Source organism: Callorhinchus milii, unplaced genomic scaffold, assembly GCF_018977255.1.
Source record: "Callorhinchus milii isolate IMCB2004 unplaced genomic scaffold, IMCB_Cmil_1.0 Scaffold3, whole genome shotgun sequence".
Classification (NCBI taxonomy): domain Eukaryota; kingdom Metazoa; phylum Chordata; class Chondrichthyes; order Chimaeriformes; family Callorhinchidae; genus Callorhinchus; species Callorhinchus milii.
In genome coordinates this window covers 10,626,582-10,646,531 of record NW_024704744.1, presented here as the reverse complement: position 1 = coordinate 10,646,531, position 19,950 = coordinate 10,626,582, and the positions used below count along the sequence as shown (strand labels likewise).

At 41.8% G+C, this 19,950-nt stretch overlaps 1 protein-coding gene across 4 annotated transcripts in view; it reads left to right on the top strand.

Moving 5' to 3' along the window:
- Positions 1–19,635, top strand: part of arhgef10 (Rho guanine nucleotide exchange factor (GEF) 10) — a 144,544-nt gene extending 124,909 nt beyond the window's left edge. For all 4 annotated transcript variants that reach the window (XM_042333058.1, XM_042333059.1, XM_042333060.1 and 1 more), the window contains 3 exons: positions 772–946; positions 11,875–11,997; positions 17,427–19,635. In XM_042333058.1, the coding sequence (XP_042188992.1) occupies positions 772–946; positions 11,875–11,997; positions 17,427–17,944 (816 nt within the window). In that variant the 3' untranslated portion in view covers positions 17,945–19,635. The remainder of the gene's footprint in view (positions 1–771; positions 947–11,874; positions 11,998–17,426) is intronic.
- Positions 19,636–19,950: the final 315 nt, after the last annotated feature.

Sequence of the window (19,950 nt, the reverse complement as noted above, 5' to 3'; positions counted from 1 at the left end):
TCATTAATGCAGCCAGTGACTAATCTGATCCGTATATCAAAGAATAAAGTATTTTGCAAATGGGTGGTCAGATGGGGCAAGGGTATTTAGTTGCACTATTCACAAGATTTATCTAATCTAAAACTCCACAGCCTGTATCCTCACCCGCACCAAACTCCGCATGCCCATCACCCGAAACCTCGCCAGACTCTCCTGGCTCCCAGGCTCCAAACAGATCGACTTCAAGATCCTCACCTCACATATAAACCCCTCACTCACAAGTATCTCTCCTCGCTATCTACCTCCCTATCTCTCTGATGTCCTTGTAACCCACTCCTCTGCCGCCCCCATGCTCAGCTCACACAGGCTGCTCCCCGTCCCCTGCCTCTCTGTACCACTATTAATGGCTGAGGCTTCAGCCTTTCTGCCTATTTTACGCCCCCTAAACTCTGGATGGTTATGCAGGTTATACGGTAAAGTGGTGGTATATCAAATGCAAAGATTATTATTATTATGCATGAAGAAATTCCGCCTAAGATTCTTATTAGATCTGCTTCTGACTATCTTACATTTAAGCCCCCTCAGTTTGCACTCATCAACAAATCCTAAGCGACTAACTGCAAAGTTTCGTCCACAAAATGCACGCAGTCACACCACTTGACGTATCCTGTGAAGCACTTTGAGACGCCTCTATAACGTGATAAGGCTCTATATCAAATGCAAGGATTATTATTTATTATTGAATTTTTTTGTCCTGGCTTATTAACATTGTCGTGATATTTTTAATTTCAGCAACAGTTTGAAGCTCACCAAGAGGAAGGGATGGTGATCTCACACATGGCTGTGGCTGGAGTTGGCGTCTGGATCGCCTTCAGTTCCGGATCTGCTCTGCGCTTGTTTCACACGGAAACACTTGAGCATCTCCAGGATGTCAACATTGCCACTCCAATTCACAACATGACATCAGGTAATGTGTTCATCCACGGACGGAGTTTTCCTTCAATCTCCTGGTGTAAACCTCTCAGTACTTCTCAATCAAAAGATAACGTTGATTTGAAATTCATTACTGCAGCAGGACCCTGCTGTAACACTGTCATCTGAGTCTATAAAATCAGCCCCCCCCCCAGCCCCCCTCCCCCAGTGATACAAATGGCCGCCGGACAACATAAGTTGTCAGGTTGACACCGACATCACTTCCAGATCCAGACGGCTTCCTGCACATGGGCACAGAGCCCAAGAAGCCAAATGAGTGTTTCCAGTGGTTGCCAGCACACCAGTGACACCAGGCTGCCTTCTGTGCTTGGTGCCATGCCAGGAACTTGGCCAAACCCCAACGGTAGCCAGATACATCCAGTCTGCAGCACTAGAAACTGGTATACTGTGGTATAACAGGGCCTGACTGGATTTCTGACCTATATTTGTCCACTTCCTCGCTGTTGTGAATTTTACCCTCTCCCTGAGATGACCCTTACTATGAACCTTTCACCATCTGCAGTTTGGGAGGGTGGGGGTGGGGGGAGAAACATTAATCTACTCCAGTCCAGTACGGTTTGTTAAGTAAGGGGTGAGAATCGTTATTTTCAACTTCCATTTCTCTGTTCAATTTGCAATATCCACAATAATATTATAATTATTATTATTGCATTTGATATAGCGTATAATCAAAGCGCGTGACAGGATGTACTGTAAAGTGATGTGACTGTGTATTTTGTGGGCAAATGCAGCAGGCAGTTTGCGCACGGTAATATCCTACAATGGACAGAGCACAGCACCGTGCCATAGAGTTAATAGCCAATATGCCTAATTGCAATTGGCAAAAAGTCTCCCGGGCAGAAAAAAATGACAAGTTGCTCTCCGGGATTTTTATTTTTTGCATTTTGGCAAGTTTTGAAAATAGCAATTACCCCTCTTGCAAATAATGCAAATTAGACCCCCCCCCCCGCCCCCTCCGCTCCACCCCTTTTCCAGTGCAATGTGTTTTACTCACCAGCCTGTACAAACTTTCACCAACCATTGGAGAAAGTGGAAGGGGTTAGAAATAAAATTCATGATTAACTGCACAAACACAAGCTGGCACATGCAGTTTTTTGAGTGTTCCAGTGCAATTCCTCCTCAATCCCTCTGCCTTGACCCCTCCTTCCCCATTTTCAGATCATAACTGAAGACCTTTCCTTCGACTATGCTTACTATCACCTCTCCCCTACCCCTGGCTTGGGGTCAAACTCCACCACTGTTAAGAGTTCCGAGATGTTACCCTGTGTGAAGGGCGCTATATTTTGTTGTTGTTGACCAGGCTGGTGAGTACAAGTTGTTGTTGGAATCCATCCAGCAAAATAAAAGGAGTGGATTGCACAGCCCCAGAACCCTGCTGGCCCGATTTCTTAAAAACGATTTTGCAAAATAAACAGAAGCTTCAACACACAGACCTTGACAGTCTGGTCTTTTTGTTTTGGGTAGTGGGAGAGCAGGAGGAAAGAAAAGCAATTTGTAATCCAGGATGTGGCAGAGTGTGCTAACTTTCAGGGTCAAGAGTAGATATGAATCAAACATGTTTGTCACTGAGACCTTCCCTTACTCACTTATGTTTAAATGAAACAAGTAAAGTTCCCTCTTTATAACATTGTTTTTCCTCCCCTTCCTACTTTCTGAAAGGATTTTTTTTAAAAAAAGATGTTGATTGCCGCATTTGATACGCATTAAAAGTGAATGTCTCAAAGTGCTCACAGGATTTTACTGTAAAGTGTAACGACTGGGTATTTTATAGATAAATGGTGCAGCCAATTTGCGTACACCAATGCCCTTTAAACACCCACAGATCCTATGGGGCAGCATGACATACCTGGGTTCCCTGCAAAGCATTTTTACCCACGGGGCAAGACACCAGTCATGCCACCACTTTCCTGAGAAGCACTGATTCAACTCCAAAGCTTGCAACACTAACTGGCTTGTGATTAAAGCCTCCACCTCTCCAGCAAAGGAAAAGAAAACATATTGATACTTTTGCTGCCCTCTTCGCTCTGAGTTACCATATAATTTGCAGCAATTGCTTTTGGAGAACCTGAGCAAAGATGGCTTTCATCTCACTTTTACAGAGTTGTATTGAGTATTGAAACTACTGTTGCGAAGGATTAGCCTGATTTGGAAATGCACAGATGTCTTTTATCTTCTCTCTGTACTCTTAAAGGCTCAGGATATAATCCACCTGGATTGCAACGATTAGTGAACTGTTCTTCTGCTCTCTGGCTCTCCAAGTGAGGATTTCAGGGGTGGTCTCGGAGGAAACCATTTACACAAAGTTGGAGGGGAGAGAGTTATTCACCCTTGGCTTCTGGTAGTAGTTATCACACTGAGTATTGTAATTCTCACCTCATTCAGTTGTTGAGCACTACTAGATTCATTGCAGGTTTTAGGGCTCACAACTATAGGAAAGTTTGACCATTCAAGGGATTTTCTATTTTGGAAACAGAAGACTGAGAGAGGAGGGGATTAAATAGACGTATTTACCATTATGAAATGTTTGAAAAAAANTCAGATGTAGTTAAGTATTTCTGCTTTGTAGAAAACATACTACTTCGACTTTGCCTATGCTCACTTCCCTCCTCCCACCTCCAGCATGGTGTCCAGCACCATCTCTCTAAATCGCTCTGAGACATTACAAATGGCACACACGCGATGGGCCAAATGGCCTTCTTCTGTGCCATAAATTTCTATGGTAAATTTCTACTTGAAGGGAACTTATTCACCCACAAAATACACAGTCATTCCACTTCACAGTATATCCTGTGACGTGCTTTGAGACGTCTTGACGATGTGATAAGGAGCTATATTAAATATCAAATGCAAGGATTATTTACAGTTATAAATGCAGTTTGTTGAGTTAAAACAAAAACCGTCACGCGATGATGACTTAGCATTTAAATGTTTTTGGATTGTTTACCTCCCTCCAGTTAGCATTTCCTTCGTGACAATATTTTCTTCACTTGCAAGTGGGTTGGCTGCTCTGGGCTCTGGAAATTTTCAAAGCTGCTGTTACCGCTTTGCTCTGCAAGTTCGCCCATAAAACACTCAGTCACTGCGCTCGCTCAGCTCCACTGGCTCCCTATCCTCCAGAGGATTGAGTTCAAGATGCCTGGCCTCATTGATAAAAGTCTCCACAGAATTAGCTCCCCCTTCCTATATGACCTTCCTAAGTCCTACCAAATCATTCACTTCCTTCGCTCGGCAGGCATTGGGCTGGTTCATTAGCTGTCGGGATTTCTGCCTTTGTGCCCCACTCTCTGGAACTCCATCCTGGAATCCCTTCATCTCGCCCCTTTCCTCGCATTCCTTCAGGGTCCATCTCAAGACCGACCTCTTTGACTGCACCTTTGGTCATCTTCCCACCCCCTTTGGCCGCCACCCTTCCTGAATCCAACCCCTACCTTAGATGCAAAACCTTGACTATCCAGGGCTTTAAGATGTCCACCCAATGCAAAATAGCTCTATATAAATGCAATTTTTTATTGTTTATAGTATATCCTGGGAAAGTCCTTCTGACATGAAAGGTATTATACGAAAAGTAATAATAATTATTAGTAATAATTGAAATTCTATGGAGTTGGACTGTGTATTTTGTGGGTGAACGTGGCAGCCAATTTGTGCATACCAATGTTCCACAAACAGCCAAGGAATGAGTGAGCAGTTTTATTTGGAGAATTGCTGGCAATATTAATTCCCACAAACAGCTGCAGTTTATTTGCTGCTGTCTTGTAATTTCAGTCCTTGAACCTCACATTTCCTTGGCAAATGCATCCTGTCTCAGAATCCTTTCTTTCTTTGAGCTCTTTGTTCAGTGATTGTTTTAGTTCAGATGATTCACTGGTTTCTTTCTCCTGATGAACAGCAACTAGATGAAAGTTAAGTCATGTCTTTTGTGAAACAACAGCAACAAAATTACATTTGTACATTGTAGTGCCATTCACACCGGGAAGATGTCCCAAACATGTGTTTTCAAAATTTAGTTAAGTGATGAAAATATCAACCAATAAATTGAACACAGTGTTGCATAGTTTAATAATAATAATAATAATAATCCTTGCATTTGATACAGCTCCTTATTACGTCTTCGAGACGTCTCAAAGTGCTTCACAGAATACACTTTAAAGTAGATTAACTGTATATTTTGAGGGCGAAACGCGACAGCCAATTGGGTACAGCAGCGTGTCCCCCAAACAGTCGTGGATTGAGTGACCAATTTATTATTATTGTTATTTTTGAATGAAACTCGCCACTCCTGATAACTCACCACTGAGCCCTTTCCTCTTAGAGTAACGAGTTATCAGGAGTTTACAGCAGTGGAAACAGCCAGTCCACAATCAGTCAGTTTTATCTGAATCTTTACCCTTAACTCCTTTCAGTGATCCATACACCAGTGGAGCAGGATGGAGACAGGGAGAACAGAGGACTAGTGTGAGCGTTAGACACACGGAGCCTTTGGAGCCTTGCTCACAGATATATTGCACTTCACTAATGATACCCCTCAGCCCCCCCCCCCCCCCACCCTCTTCCTGCGCTCCCCATCATTGCACAATGATAGTTCATCACTTAAGCGTATAAAAAGTCTTACACTAGAGTTCTCACTCAGCCCTTTGAAGAGTGTGCAAGTTGCACACTAAGGAATGAATGAGAGCAAAGAGGTGAAATTCAAACATTATTAATCATTTGACATTATAATTTACACAATTATTTAAATATTCCTAAAGAACAACTAATTCACATAGAATCTTTATGCTTCTTTCTTTTGACCCCCGGATCTCATCAATTCAACAAGTATGTGTCAGTGTTTAATTCCAAATAAGTCTGCACGCCTCCCAATACCCTCTACCATATTCCCTCTAGGCCGTTCTCTCTCATGTGCATTGAGTTTCCACTTGCTATACAGCTCGATGCTTTCAACTACTTGGCCATCGAGAGGACTTATATTAACCATAAATCCCCAAAGAATACATCGAACTCATAACTATTCCTGGCTAAATTTAAAGCCTTTTGTGGTGGACTCTTTGTCGAAGTGGTATTTTTAGGACAAACTAAATCAACATTAACAAGCTTGTAACCAGCATAAGATAATTACGCTGAGCAGTTTCCTTTTCTTATTTAAAGCTGAGGGATCTAACATCCTATGTTGTTCTCAGCTGTGTTCACATGAGATGTATATGCTTTCTGTGTAAAAAAAATTCCACTGGGAAATACTTCTTTTTTTAACCTTTTGAAGACCGCAATTTTATAATTTTTCCAGCAAAAGAAAGTAGTTGCAAATCCCAGCTTTAGCTTTTTGTTAAGGGACTTATCAGGGAGCTTGGAGAGGAGGACATGTCTTAGAACTGCAGGAATAGCTAGCTTCAAAAAAATAATAAATTCCAGAGATATTCATTGGGAATATTTATCGCCAGCAAAATACACTCGCTCCTCTACAGTAAAATCCCATGAAGCACTTTCAAACATCCTCCTGACATTCAATTGTGCTACATTAAATGCAAGGATTATTATTTACCATCATCAAAATGAAACCCACACCTGCTGCCTTGACCCCCTCCCCACCCAACAGCTCCCCCTCCTCTGCCCACTATTAACCAGTCTCTCTCCTCAGGATCAATCCCACTCACCCTCAAAACCGCGGTCATCACCCCCCTCCTTAAAAAACCTACCCTCAATCCCTCCAACCTCGGCCACTATCGCCCTATCTCAAACCTGCCCTTCCTTGCCAAAGCTCTGTAATGCGTTGTTGCCAACCAACTTCATGCACAACTCTCCCTCCACACCCTATTCGAACCCCTCCAGTCTGGGTTCCGCCCTGCCAACAGTACAGAGATAGCGTTTATGAAAGTCACAAATGATATCCTCTCTTATCTGTGACCAGGGCTCCCTCTACCTCCTTGTCCTCCTGGACCTCTCCGCTGCGTTTGACACAGTCGATCACGCCATCCTTCTCCACCGCCTGTCCTCCATCATCCACCTCAGTGGGACGGCACTCGCTCGGTTCGAGTCCTACTTTACAAACAGCCAGCACTACATCTCTGCAAATGGCTTTTCTTCTCACTGTTGGGTCACCCCAAGGATCTATCCTTGGCCCCCTTCTCTTCCTCATCTATATGCTCCCTCTCAGTGATGTCATCCGCAGACACGGGGTTAACTTCCACATGTATGCAGATGACACGCAGCTCTACTTTTCCACCTCTAGCTGCGACCCCCAGTTCCCTGATGTTCTCTCAGTTTGTCTGTCAGACATCAAGAGCTGGATGAGCACAAATTTTCTGCAGTTAAATGTCAACAAGATGGAAGCCATACTCTTTGGCTCCCACCGACGTCTTCTGTCCCACGGTTCTGACCTCCTCAACCTACCCAACATGAACTTAAAACTCTCTGAACTTGTGCACAACTTAGGCATCAGGTTCAATACCCAGTTATCCTTCCTCCCCCATATCCAATCCCTAACCAGCACTGTTTTCTTTCACCTCCGACACATTTGCCTATCTCCGACAATACCTCACCCCAAAAGCTGACGAATCCCTTGTCCATGTCTTTGTCACCTCTCGGCTGGACTACTCTAACACTCTCCTCCCTGGTCTCCCCTCCTCCACTATTCACAAAATCCAGCTCATTCAAAACTCCGCTGCCTGCATTCTCACCCGCACCAAGCTTCATACCCCGATTACTCCGGTCCTTGCAAAAATCCACTGGCTCCCTGTCACAGAGCGGATCGACTTCAAGATCCTCACTCTAGTGTTTAAATCCCTCCATTCCTTAGCATCCCCCTATCTCTCTAACCTCCTCTCTCCCCACAGCAGTACTAGCTGCCTCCTCTCTACTGGGTCTGGCCTCCTCTGTGTCCCCGAATCCTCCGCTCTACCATCGACGGCCATGCCTTCAACCACTTCTCCCCAAAACTTTGGAACTCCCTCCCTGAACCCCTTTGCCTCGCTCTCTCCTTCCCCATCTTCAGGTCGAGCCTGAAGACTGTGCATACGGTCACCTTCCCCCTCCCCCTGGTTCGGCCTCGGGCTCCGCCATTCTTAAGTGCCCTGAGATACAGCCCGGCATGGAGGGCGCTCTATAAATGCAAGTTGTTGTTATTTTTATTTTTTTTATTATTAATTTTTCTGCAATCGCTTCATGGTTTTGCTGTCAGATGTGGAGTAACAAAATGTCCGTGCGAAAACTGCAGATGTTTCCTGCCTCCATATTTCCTGATTCTGGAAATAACTGGTGTGCTTCCGGATGTATGGTTACATGAGCCTCTTTATTTAACTAAAGGGTGGTGACCCGAGGCTTTTTTAAGCCCATTTGTCATCTTTTGTTTCTGCAATTTGCCTTAAATGCGATGTTTTTCAATTTACCTCGCTAGAATTTGCCTGTGAAATACAAGAACACGAGAACAGGAGTGGGCCATTCAGCCCCTCGAGACTGTTCCGCCATTCTGTTAGATCATGGCTGATCTGTACCTCAACTCCAATTACAATGAAAATTGTGATATGTGATGTGATTGATGATTGCCACATTGCTGAAAATTGCGTTCCAAACTCTTCTTTAATGTTCAACTGGTTTCAGACATCGCTGAAGCCTCCCCACCCCCCATTGTTACTGCTGACCAAGGAACACAGGGTCACAGTGCCACTGCGTAGGGTAACACCTAACCCCCAAATGAAGCATCAGACAGTATCAGGCCAAACCACTGTGCTGAATTTGGAGGGAGGGTGATATTCATACCCAAAATCAGTCAACAGTTTAACAATGGTTTGGTCTGCAATTTTCTGCAATTTTGTACATCACAAATCGCTTGTGTCAATTTACCCCATATTTAGTCCTAGTGTTTTACCTGTACCTGGTAAAAGCAAAGGAGGTGTCAGTCTGACTCAGGTAATAGCATGGTGTCCTGCACACCGATCCTCCAAATAAAATTGGTCATTTGTTTCATGGCTGTTTGCGACGTTACTTTGCCCAATTGTGCTGCCCATTTGCCTGCAAATACACAGTTACTCACAATACACAAATTCACAATTAATCCTGTGGAATGCTTTAAGACGTCCTCCTATTGTGAAAAGGAGTTGTACCAAATGCAAGTATTATTATTAAAGCCCCATGTCAGGTCTTTGAGCTCATATGGTCTACATTGAGATTACAGTGCAGTGCTGGGAGAGCATTGGAAGGTGCCGTGCTTTGGCACTTTCCATCTGTGATGTCAAACCAAGGTCACGTCTGCCTCTTCAGGTGGAAGTTAAAGATCCCGTGGCACAAACTATAACAATAATAATGTAATAATAATCCTTGCATTTGGTATTGCACCTCATCACGTTGGAAGGACATCTCAAAGCGCTTCACGGGATTTACTGTGAGATGGAGTGACTGTATTTGTAGCCAAATGTGGTAGCACAGTAGCACACTAAATTGTCCCACAAACAGCCACAAAATGAATAACCAATTTTATTTTGGGGGTCTTTTTGGCCAGGACCAAGGGAGAATTCCATTCTCTTTTGAACAGTCCCATGGGATCTTTATCGTGCATCTGAACAGGCAGACGGGACCTCGGTTTAACATCTCATCCGAAAGACGGATATTTGAAAGAAAAGAAAGGAGCTTCTCACAGTGTAGTGGCCGACAATCCCCCCAAATAAAATTGGCTGTTTGTGAGACATTGCTGTGCGTAAACTGGCGGCCATGTTCGACAACAAAAATGCAAGTCACTACACTTTACAGTTAATCCTGTAGAAGCAATTTATTTCCAAACCCTATTGGAGCCCGGTTTATTTTGGACAAGTAAAAGCAAGTAAGAGTAAGCATACAAACAAGTGCGTGCTTGGGGATGATCACACACTGACCTCTCAGACAGTAGCTGCCATTTGAATCTGATTAAAAGCAAGTGTACAGAATCACTCTATGACCTTTATCCATTTGAAGTTGAAATCCATGGTGCGCTTACTGCGTTAGCATGCCTTTGGGGTATCTACACGACAGCTGGCAATTTGCTGTTCAGTGACCCACTTCTTCACTCTAGTGTTCTGTAATCCTTCTCCTCTACACTGTTCTCGCTCCTCTCCTTTAAACCTTTCATTTGAGCAGAGTGAAAAGGAACAATTACAAGCTAAGTGTTGGTTTTGTGTTTGAGTAAGTAAGGTGTCAATCAGTGTAAACAGATGCCCCTCTTACATTATTGTAACAATGATACCCACTGCACTGCTGTTTTACAGCGTTAAATTGCTTGTGACAATAGTTCGGCTCATGCATTAAACAAAGCTGGGAATGACATAGAAATTAGCTTGCAATGAGTGTAATTTAATTCAGTAGCATGGATGTTATAATAATAAAATAATAATAATAATCCTTGCATTTGATATAGCGCCTTTTCACGTCTTCGAGACGTCTCAAAGCGCTTCACAGAATATACTGTGAAGTGAATTGACTGTATATTTTGTGAGCAAAAATAACTAATAATAATAATAATCCTTGCATTTGATATAGCGCTTTTCACGTCGGGAGGACGTCCCAAAGTGCTTCACAGAACACACTGTAAAGTGAATTGACTGTATATTTGTGGGCGAACGCGGCAGCCAATTGCGCACAGCAATGTCCCACAAACAGTCGTAGATTGAAAATTACCAATTTATTATTGTTTTGGGTTTTGGAGGGATTATTATTAGACGTGTGGAGTAAGGAAACTTGCCCAAGGTTTCGCCCTGCCTGGAATTGAACTCAGGTCTCTCGCTTGCAAAGTGAGTGCTCTAACCACTGAGCTACAGGTCTCCACAATAATGCAATAATAACTGCAATAATAAAGCGATTAAATAATCCCAAATTAATGTTTTGATTTGAATTCATAGAGAGATATTGGTTATTGTTTATAGTGTATTTTACTTTTCTCACCAAAGTTCCTCCCTTTTCTTCTCCCCTCCCTCTCTCAATTCCCCTGCTCCCAGCAGTGACTCACGTTGGAGTTGCACATGCACTTAATAATAATAATCCTTGAATTTGATATAGCGCCTTATCAAGTCATTGAGACATCTCAAAGCACTTCACAGAATATACTGTAAAATGGAGTGATTGTATACCTGGTGGGCAAAGTGACAAAATACACACCACCTCCCTCCTTTATCTTATCCCCAGAGCTCATTATTCAAGTGCAAGACCAGAATTTGGCAAATTGTTGAATTTGGTCTTAACTTTGAACTTGGATTTCTTTAGTTCTTTTATATAAAAAAAACTTACAGAAGCGCAGCTTTACAGTTTAGGCTCCATCTAAAAATTCTGACCCTCTGAAATCGTAGATAAACAGGGTAAATCTACACCCAGATGAAATGTCTCCCCAAATGAATCCTGGCAGGCTACTCACCTGGAAAGCACAGTTATTCTAGATGATTTGTCTAGAAATGATTCACCTACTGCACGTTAAAATCCTGCGAAGCGCTTTGAGATGTCCTCCGAATGTGAAAGGCTGTATCAAACACAGGGATTATCATTCAGATAGCTGCCGCAGCTACAGTGAGCCAAATAGCCATCTTCTGTGTTATAATCTATGATTCTACTGTGAGGTTGTTATGCTGAGACATAATATAGGCAAGAGAGTAATAAAGTCAATCTTCCTATAAGAATTGAGATTGTGTGGATCCCGTCCATTTAAACCAGTGATCAAAAGTGGGAAAAGTTATTTCCTCCTTGTATCATACTTTACATTTGAGGAATGATTATTGCAACCGCGTTGCAACCGTACAAGCAATCTGTGTGTCTATGTACGTGTATGTCTACGTGTAACCAAACAATTGCTTTTATACAGCACAATCTACACTTGTGTAGCGCCTTTCACATCAGGAGGATAAAAAGGCTTGGTTTAGTTGGTTCACGTGTTCATTTTTTTGTCTCTTATTTCAGGACAGCAGCGAGTTTCTGTGACCTGTCTCCTCGTGTGCCATGGTTTATTGCTGGTCGGAACTAACCTGGGTATTATTGTGGCTCTGCCAGTTCCTAGACTGCAAGGGATCCCAAAGGTTACAGGTGAGACAGTTTGGGTTCAAAGCTTGTTTTGTAAGATTTCAGAACAACACGCACATATTATTTTTCAGCTAAGCCTGCGTGGGGAAAAAGAATCCAGAAGTAAAATAATTATTTAAAACAAAATCCAAATTTGTGTGCCGAAAATTTTATTGTGTATTAACAATAACAACAATTTGCATTTAAATTCCCACTCTTCCCACTTTCAGGTCTCGGCTGAAGACCTTTCTTTTCGACCGCGCCTTTGGTCACCTTCCTCACCCTCCCCCTGGCTCGGCCCCCGGATCCGTTACTGTGAAGCGCTCTGAGATGCCATCCGGCATGGAGGGCGCTATATAAATCCAAGTTGTTGTTGTAAATAGTACCCTTCACGTAGGGTGTTATACAAAAATGTTCACACCCCAAAAAAGCGTCAATCGTCCATCAACTGAAACGTATAATAAATAATAATCCCGGCATTTGATTTAGCGCCTTATTTCATTGAGACATCTCAAAGCACTTCATAGAATATACTGTGAAGTGAATTGAATGTATATTTTGTGGAGGAAATTCAAATACTCCTTTGCAAATTTGATGTGATCACATAGAAAAACATCGCATTTTTCAATGTGAATTGAGAGGACTCTTTTACTCTCTTAAAACTGTTCTATATTCCTAACAATAATTTGTAGCTCCCTTCTTTGGGATGTGCCCCCTCACACAGTTTTCATAATACAGATGTCAACTTGTCATTGAATTAACCAGATTTCTGAGCAATGCAGGAATAGAAATCTCAGAAACTCATTTATGGAGTCTTGTAGTGTATTGGTTAGAGCACTCGCCTTGCAAGAGAAGGGACCTGGATTTGATTCCTGGGCGAGGCAAAACCTTAGGCAAGTTTCCTTATTCCACACATCTCTGTTTAGTTAGCAGTAAGTAGGAACCCAGTTATTAGTCTATTGGCGGATTACTTTCCCTTAAAAAATAATAAATTGGTCACTCAATCCATCACTGTTTGTTGTACACTGCTGTGCACAAATGGCTGCCGAGTTTTGCCCACAAAAAATCCAGTCAGTTCACTTTACAGTCTATTCATATACATTTCAGCAATATTCTTTTTCTGTCAGCTATAAACCTCTTGTCTGTTGTGCTGCTTTCTTTCTTATACTTTGATTGATGTTTGGAGTTCGCTATCCAAATGGCAGTGCTTCTTTGATTTGATTTATTGCCAGTATTTTTTTTGCTGTAGACAGGCACACTGTATTTGTCATGCTACCTTTCACAGCACCAAACACATCTTCAAAAAGGTTCAGTCTCCCAGGATAATTACCACAGTCAGGTGCTCCAACTTCAACACATTTCTCTTTAAAAGGTTCAATGGAATTGGCCACTGTTTTTTCGCAGAACATGCTTTTTCGCAGCTCATTGTTTAGAATCATAGGGGTGAAAATTGCAGTGCTGTGATGTGCTAATTTACACCTGTGGTGCTAATTAGCACGTTAATTGAATATAGTGACCGATTATTATTTAACACATCAACTGGGAGTGCTGGAGGGAAGACTCGCCCCTCCCTCCTCCCCAGAAACACTTGACGCTGCTACATGTCAGCTACACCATGAATTGGATTTCTGAATCACATGTTGTGTTACTGGAATATCAGTTCCCAGGATACTCAATTAACATAACAAAAGAATCAGAGTAAATCTAGTAACTCACTTACTGCTATCAACAACAACAGCAACAAGATTACATTTGTACAGCGCATTTTACATCGGGAGGACGTCCCAAGGCACTGGACATTGTACAGAATTTCACTATCACTACCAAAGCAGAAACTAGTGACATTATCGCTGCAGCCACCTTCTCTGCACGGCCATTGAGAGAGGCTGAACCTGGGAACTTGTTGTTGATAATATTAGTAATAATAATCCTTGCATTTGCTATAGTTCCTTTCACGTCCTGTACTGTAAAGTGCAATGATCGTGTGTGTTTTGTGAGTGAATGTAGCAGCCAATTTGCGCACAACAATGTCTCTCTCATAAATAGCCGTTTGGAGTCCTGTAGCTCTGGTTAGAGCACTTGCCTTGTAAGCGAGACACCTGGGTTCAATTCCAGGCAGGGCGAAACCTTGAGCAAGCTTCCTTACTCCACATGTCTAATAATAATCCCTTCAAAACAAAACAATAATAGATTGGTCATTTTCAATCCACGACCGTTTGTGGGACACTGCTGTGCGCAATTGGCTGCCGCGTTCGCCCACAAATATACAGTCAATTCACTTCACAGCATATTCTGTGAAGCGCTTTTGAGACATCTAGAAGACGTGAAAATGCTATATCAAATGCAAAGATTATTATTATCAGCCGTGGAGTGAGTGACCAATTTTATTTGAGGAATTGTTGACTGGACACCAGAGAAACTACCTTCTCTTTTTGAATAGTGGCATGGGATCTTTAATGCCCACCTGAGCAGTTGACGTGTAAAATATTGTAATATTTGCTGCTTTCATGGCATTTGCTAATTATCATCATAGCAGATTGGCTGCTGCGCTCGCCAACAAAATAATAATAATAATCCTTGCGTTTGATATAGCGCTTTTCAAGTCGGGAGGACGTCCCAAAGCGCTTCACAGAATATACTGTAAAGTGAATTGACTGTATATTTGTGGGCGAACGCGGCAGCCAATTGCGCACAGCAATGTCCCACAAACAGTCGTAGATTGAAAATGACCAATTTATTATTGTTTTGGTTTTGGAGGGATTATTATTAGGCGTGTGGAGTAAGGAAACTTGCCCAAGGTTTCGCCTGGAATTGAACTCAGGTCTCTCGCTTGCAAAGCGAGTGCTCTAACCACTGAGCTACAGGACTCCGCGTACAGTCATGTTATAATATATTCTGTGAAGTGCCTTGAGACATCCTCCCAACATGAAAGGTCCTATATAAAATATAAGGATTATTATATTATACGTATTAATTAACCCCCGGAACATTGCAATTTTTATTTCACAATAACAGCTCTAAGCACTAATAGACAATCGGTCTATTTAACTTACTTGTCCAATGTTGCAAAAGATTCCTTTGACACTTTTATCTCATTTCCTAATAGCCCTGAATCCTTTCAATTTTGAATAACATGCCTTGTTCCTTATTTTGCCAAAACATGTTAGGGTTTGTAGCGGGACTGGTTGAAAGTTACTTGCTGCTTGCTTGGAATTGAAATATCATGAATTTGAAAAGCTTTTGTTTTAACATTGCAGAGGATTTTGCAGGACCCATCTGCATTTGCTGGTGATAATTCCTGTGTTAAATCACAAAGACTGTATTCTCCTGATTACGTCAAATGCTATGTTCAATTGATCTTATTCTGTGACAAGGAACTGCTGGAAATTATGCAGAGTTAAATTCACGTTAATTTTTATCCACAATCATTTCAATTCACAATCGTTGTACATTATAGTTAGAAGTCGTCTTTGTAACGTTCATCCACCACCATAAGTATGTCAGAAATTAGCTGACCAATTTTAAGTATGGTTAACAGGCATGAAATAGCTGAGTGAATCCGCTCACTTAGTGTTCAGTGTCTAATTGATTGATTGCCATTGACTGGGGAATTTGGATTGCACCAAGCAGTGTGAAATATTCAGCCAGGTTCTGAACTATTTTTATGCAATTTACAGTTGTGGGAGGGTGAAAAACATCTTCTATTTTTATCACATTACGGTATCATACAACATCAAAGAACTAGTATTGTTTGGCCCAAAACATTCTTTCGCTATTTTTAAGCACAGAAAACTGCCTTTGCCGATTCATTGACACAACAGTGCCTTAATTCAGATCAAGTTAGGCCATTATCTCTTGAATAACCTCAGAAAGGCCATGTTGTGTGATTGAAATTGATCACAGCTGAGCAAGTTGGTTTTTCAGCAGTTTTTTGGCACTACCATTGTTCAGAAGTGGAAAGGGGGAGAATTCAAACCACATTTTAACCTTGTATTTAAAAGGAAGCTAGATATACCCATGAGGGAGAAGGGAATAGGAGTGTATGGGAGGAAGTAAGGAGTGGGTGGAGACTCATGGGGAGTATAAAAACAGACTGGCTGGGTCAAAGGGCATATTTCCATGCTGTATATTCTGTATAAATCTATTTTTATTATTAAGCTCAAACTTCCAGGAGCGAAATGATTAAAAACTTAACGTCAATTTGATTTTTTTTGCACTGGTTCAATTGCGCTCAGGTATTTTGGGGAAGGGTTAATCTTGCCTTGAGCCATCCAGTTCGTGGGAAACAGACAATCGCCATCTGCCATACCAGGAATCCTCTGATAGGGTAGTTAGTGAGTTAAACAAGATCACATCACCTTGCTCCTATCAAGGGGGAGGAAATACCCAAGGCTGGAGCAGAGTGATTGACACCGCCTGGCCACCAGCACTGAATTTGAAAATGCACTCGCACTGTCAGTGTCAGAAGTAAAGCTATTCAGCTGCAGCTCCTTTATACTGTGTCCTGCCTCCCAGATGTTACCCCTCCCCCAACAGTAGCTCTGAGCTGTAGACAACACTTTGGAAAAAAATACACAGTTCATGGGACTCAATAGATCTCTAATACACATCAGACTACAGTACAGGATTTCTCAAAGACAAAACATTTCAGCAAATAAACTCCTCAAACAATTACAGTGCTTTGTTTCAGACGCAGCACAAAGCTGTGTTTTTGCCATAATATGCGGCACGACCTTCAATTTGGCCACAGTCAGAAATAACACAGAATAGGTGTCTGAATAGAGATGTAATTCTGATCTGCAGGGTGGGAGTTGAGACTTACAACAACGTAAATATATTTAAATCAAATTCCAGGAGTCCTGTAGCTCAATGGTTAGAGCGCTCACCTTGCAAGTGAGAGACCTGGGTTCGATTCCCGGCAGGGCAAAATGTTAGACAAGTTGCCTTACTCCACACACCTGATAATAATCCCTCAAAAAAAGACAATAATAATTTGGTCACTCAATCCACGACTGTTTGAGGGGCACGGCTGTGCACAATTGGCTGCCACGTTTCGCCCACAAAATATAGTCAATTCACTTTACAGTATATTCTGTGAAGCGCTTTGAGACGTCTAGAAGACAAATGCAAAGATGATTATTATTATTATTGTTGTTGGACAACGCCAGGGGGAGGAGAAGCGATGGTTCACAGCGGAAATCGCTAATTGCAATGCAGATTGGCTCCAGGCAAGGCCTGTCACTGACCATCAGTGAGTGGATTGTGGGCGACTGACATGGGTCTAGTTATGGTGCTTCAGAGGGGTTTCCTGATAGACGGAACAGGATTCCCCTTCACTGAGCCCGAGTCTCTAGGTAGTGAATCCCACTGCGAACTGCTGCTATTTTATTGTTTTATTAAAACGCGGTACTGCTTTTACCTAACGATCCAACTGTGGTTCTCTCCTCCTGCAGGAAGGGGGATGGTATCGTACCATGCACACTGCGGGCCGGTCAAATGCCTCACAATGGCTGCGGCCAGCTCCACCTTGGCCAACACGAGCGGTTCAGCGACCAGCCTGTCATCTCCAATAGAAAGGAGAGATGGAGAGAGGAGCCAGCCAGAATGGTCAGGGCCAGCATCCACATCCAGCAAAGAGAGAGGGGTTTGGCTTGGGGACTCGTCAGTGACTGTTGTCCAAAACAGCAACCAGCCTTCATCCTCAGGATCCCAGACATCCTCCCATCATTCTGGTTCACTGGAACATGGCCCTGAGGATAGCACAATATATGAACTCTTGAACGAGCCCAGTCTCTCAAATAAAGTCAAACACAGTGACAGTGAAAGGACAAAGAAGACGAAGATGAGTTCAGTTTTGGTCATCTCGGGAGCGCAGGGGCACAAACGGATGAACAAGAAGTCCAAACCTCAACGTCAAGATGAGAGTGTTTCCACCGTCATGGTTTGGCAGATTCCATTGTTAAATGTATGAGAAGTCAAAGTCTTCATCGGATCCGTTGCTTTCTCGATCCACTACCTTTTTGATGCACCTAATGAGGTGTGCGAGAAATCTCTAAATAACCTTTCATGTTTTGACCAAAGTGTGTTGTAGTTTTGTTACGCCAGCCCAGCAATACTGTTAAATAATGGTAAGATTTAACAATTTGTAAACTCTAAACACATGATAAAAAGTAGGTCGAATTCCTGTTTAAAACCCAGTAATCTGTCCCCTTCTTTCTGGGACGTGATCTTCGAGCCTTGCCCCCTTCCCTCCCCGCCTTCAAAAATGCCTTAAGAACAATATTTTTTGACCTTGCTTTTTGTTACTTTGTTCCCCTCCCCAGCTTGGGTTCTCAATCAGCTGTGAGAGGCGCTTTGTGATGTACACCTGACATGAGAGGCGTGATATAAATGTACATTGTTTTTTGTAAATGTCAGTGATCTCATCACCAGCAAGATCTTAAAGAGCACAAGTCTCCCAATTATTGCTTTGTTCTGGAGAATATCAGTTTGCAGACAGCATTCCACATTCTTCCTTTAGTGCCTGATGGAAAAGCTGGATGGATTTACCAGTAAAACTAAGCCAACAATGAAACACATTCAAAACACTTGGATGGGAAATGGTTTAGATCAGCTTTTTAACAGTAAAGCTGATGGTTCTGTTGGTCCTTTTTTTCAGGGACCATTGTTTGATAATAATAATGTTATTAATAATAATTGTTTGATACTAGGGTATTTTCTCACTGAGCAAAAAGTCAATAGAAGGGGTAATAGAACTAGTCTTTTAATAAAGAGTAGCAAGGTTACAGACAGATTTATTTGCCTGCCAGACAGATTGATGATTCTAGCATGGTAGAGGATGATACTGGTGTAAACTACTGAAATCTATATTTAAAAAAAATGGGTGGCAATTCTTAAATTTTGAAAATCATCCTTTACAAGTAAAGCAGCTAGTTTTTGAAAGGTCTGTTTGTGTTTTGGATGGGAGAAAAAAAAGTAAAAGAGAAGTATGTATGCCGGTTGTGTACACTAGTCAAAGCATATTTAATACTGCTTCGGAGAGTATACAGTACAGCAGTGTTATTTCGGAGGTAAGTTGAAGCACATACTCTGGTACATGGTACTGAAGTTAATGTACTAGTATGGATCATTGATCATTCCCAGAACTGGTGAAAGCTATTGTTTAACAGTAATTGTGTCTCCAGTCACGTACGTTTGCATACAAGCTATACAAAAATAATCATGTATGTTTTATTTCTGTTTGCAATGCGTATGGGGCCTTATTGGTTAAAAAATAAATTTTCAGATTGGGGTCTAATTTGTGATCATTGCAAAACTGGATTTGTTACATCAATTACAACTTCTGGTTCGTGATTATTAGTTTGCAAAACTCATAGAGAAGATCACTAATCCCAATTCAACATACTCTGATGAGAAACAGCTGGTTAGCTTGCTCGGTTAGTTTGTTGTCTTGAGTTCTGCATTTTCCTGGTGACTAATTTCATGACACATAAAATACAGCTTGTTCAACAAATGGTTTACAAATATTGCATTGTTAGACCTCAGTGTGCATGTAAGCTCACAATTATTTTATGTATCACCAAGCAGTTCTTATAATAATTTGTTTATTATCGGTTGTAAACAGTACACTTTAAATGAAATAAAAGTGGAATACTTTGGATACAACTTTGAATGCAAGTGGATTTAAATATTTCTGTTCAAATAGGAAGACTTTTGTTTTCAAAATCAAAAGCAATCTGAGCAATATTTTCAATCAGCTCCCAATAATTGTAACACAACAGATGTTCCTTCAAAAGTCAGTAGTATACTTGAGATGGGTTTCAGTATTCAAATCTATTCAGATTTTCAATTGAATAAGTTTTTTCTTTGTTCGAAAGCAGTTTTCAGCAGTCCTTTTTATGAGGTCTCAAAAGTTCTTTGGTTCGTAGGCTTAAGGTGTAATAATAATAATAATTCTTGTAGTTGGTGTAGCGACTT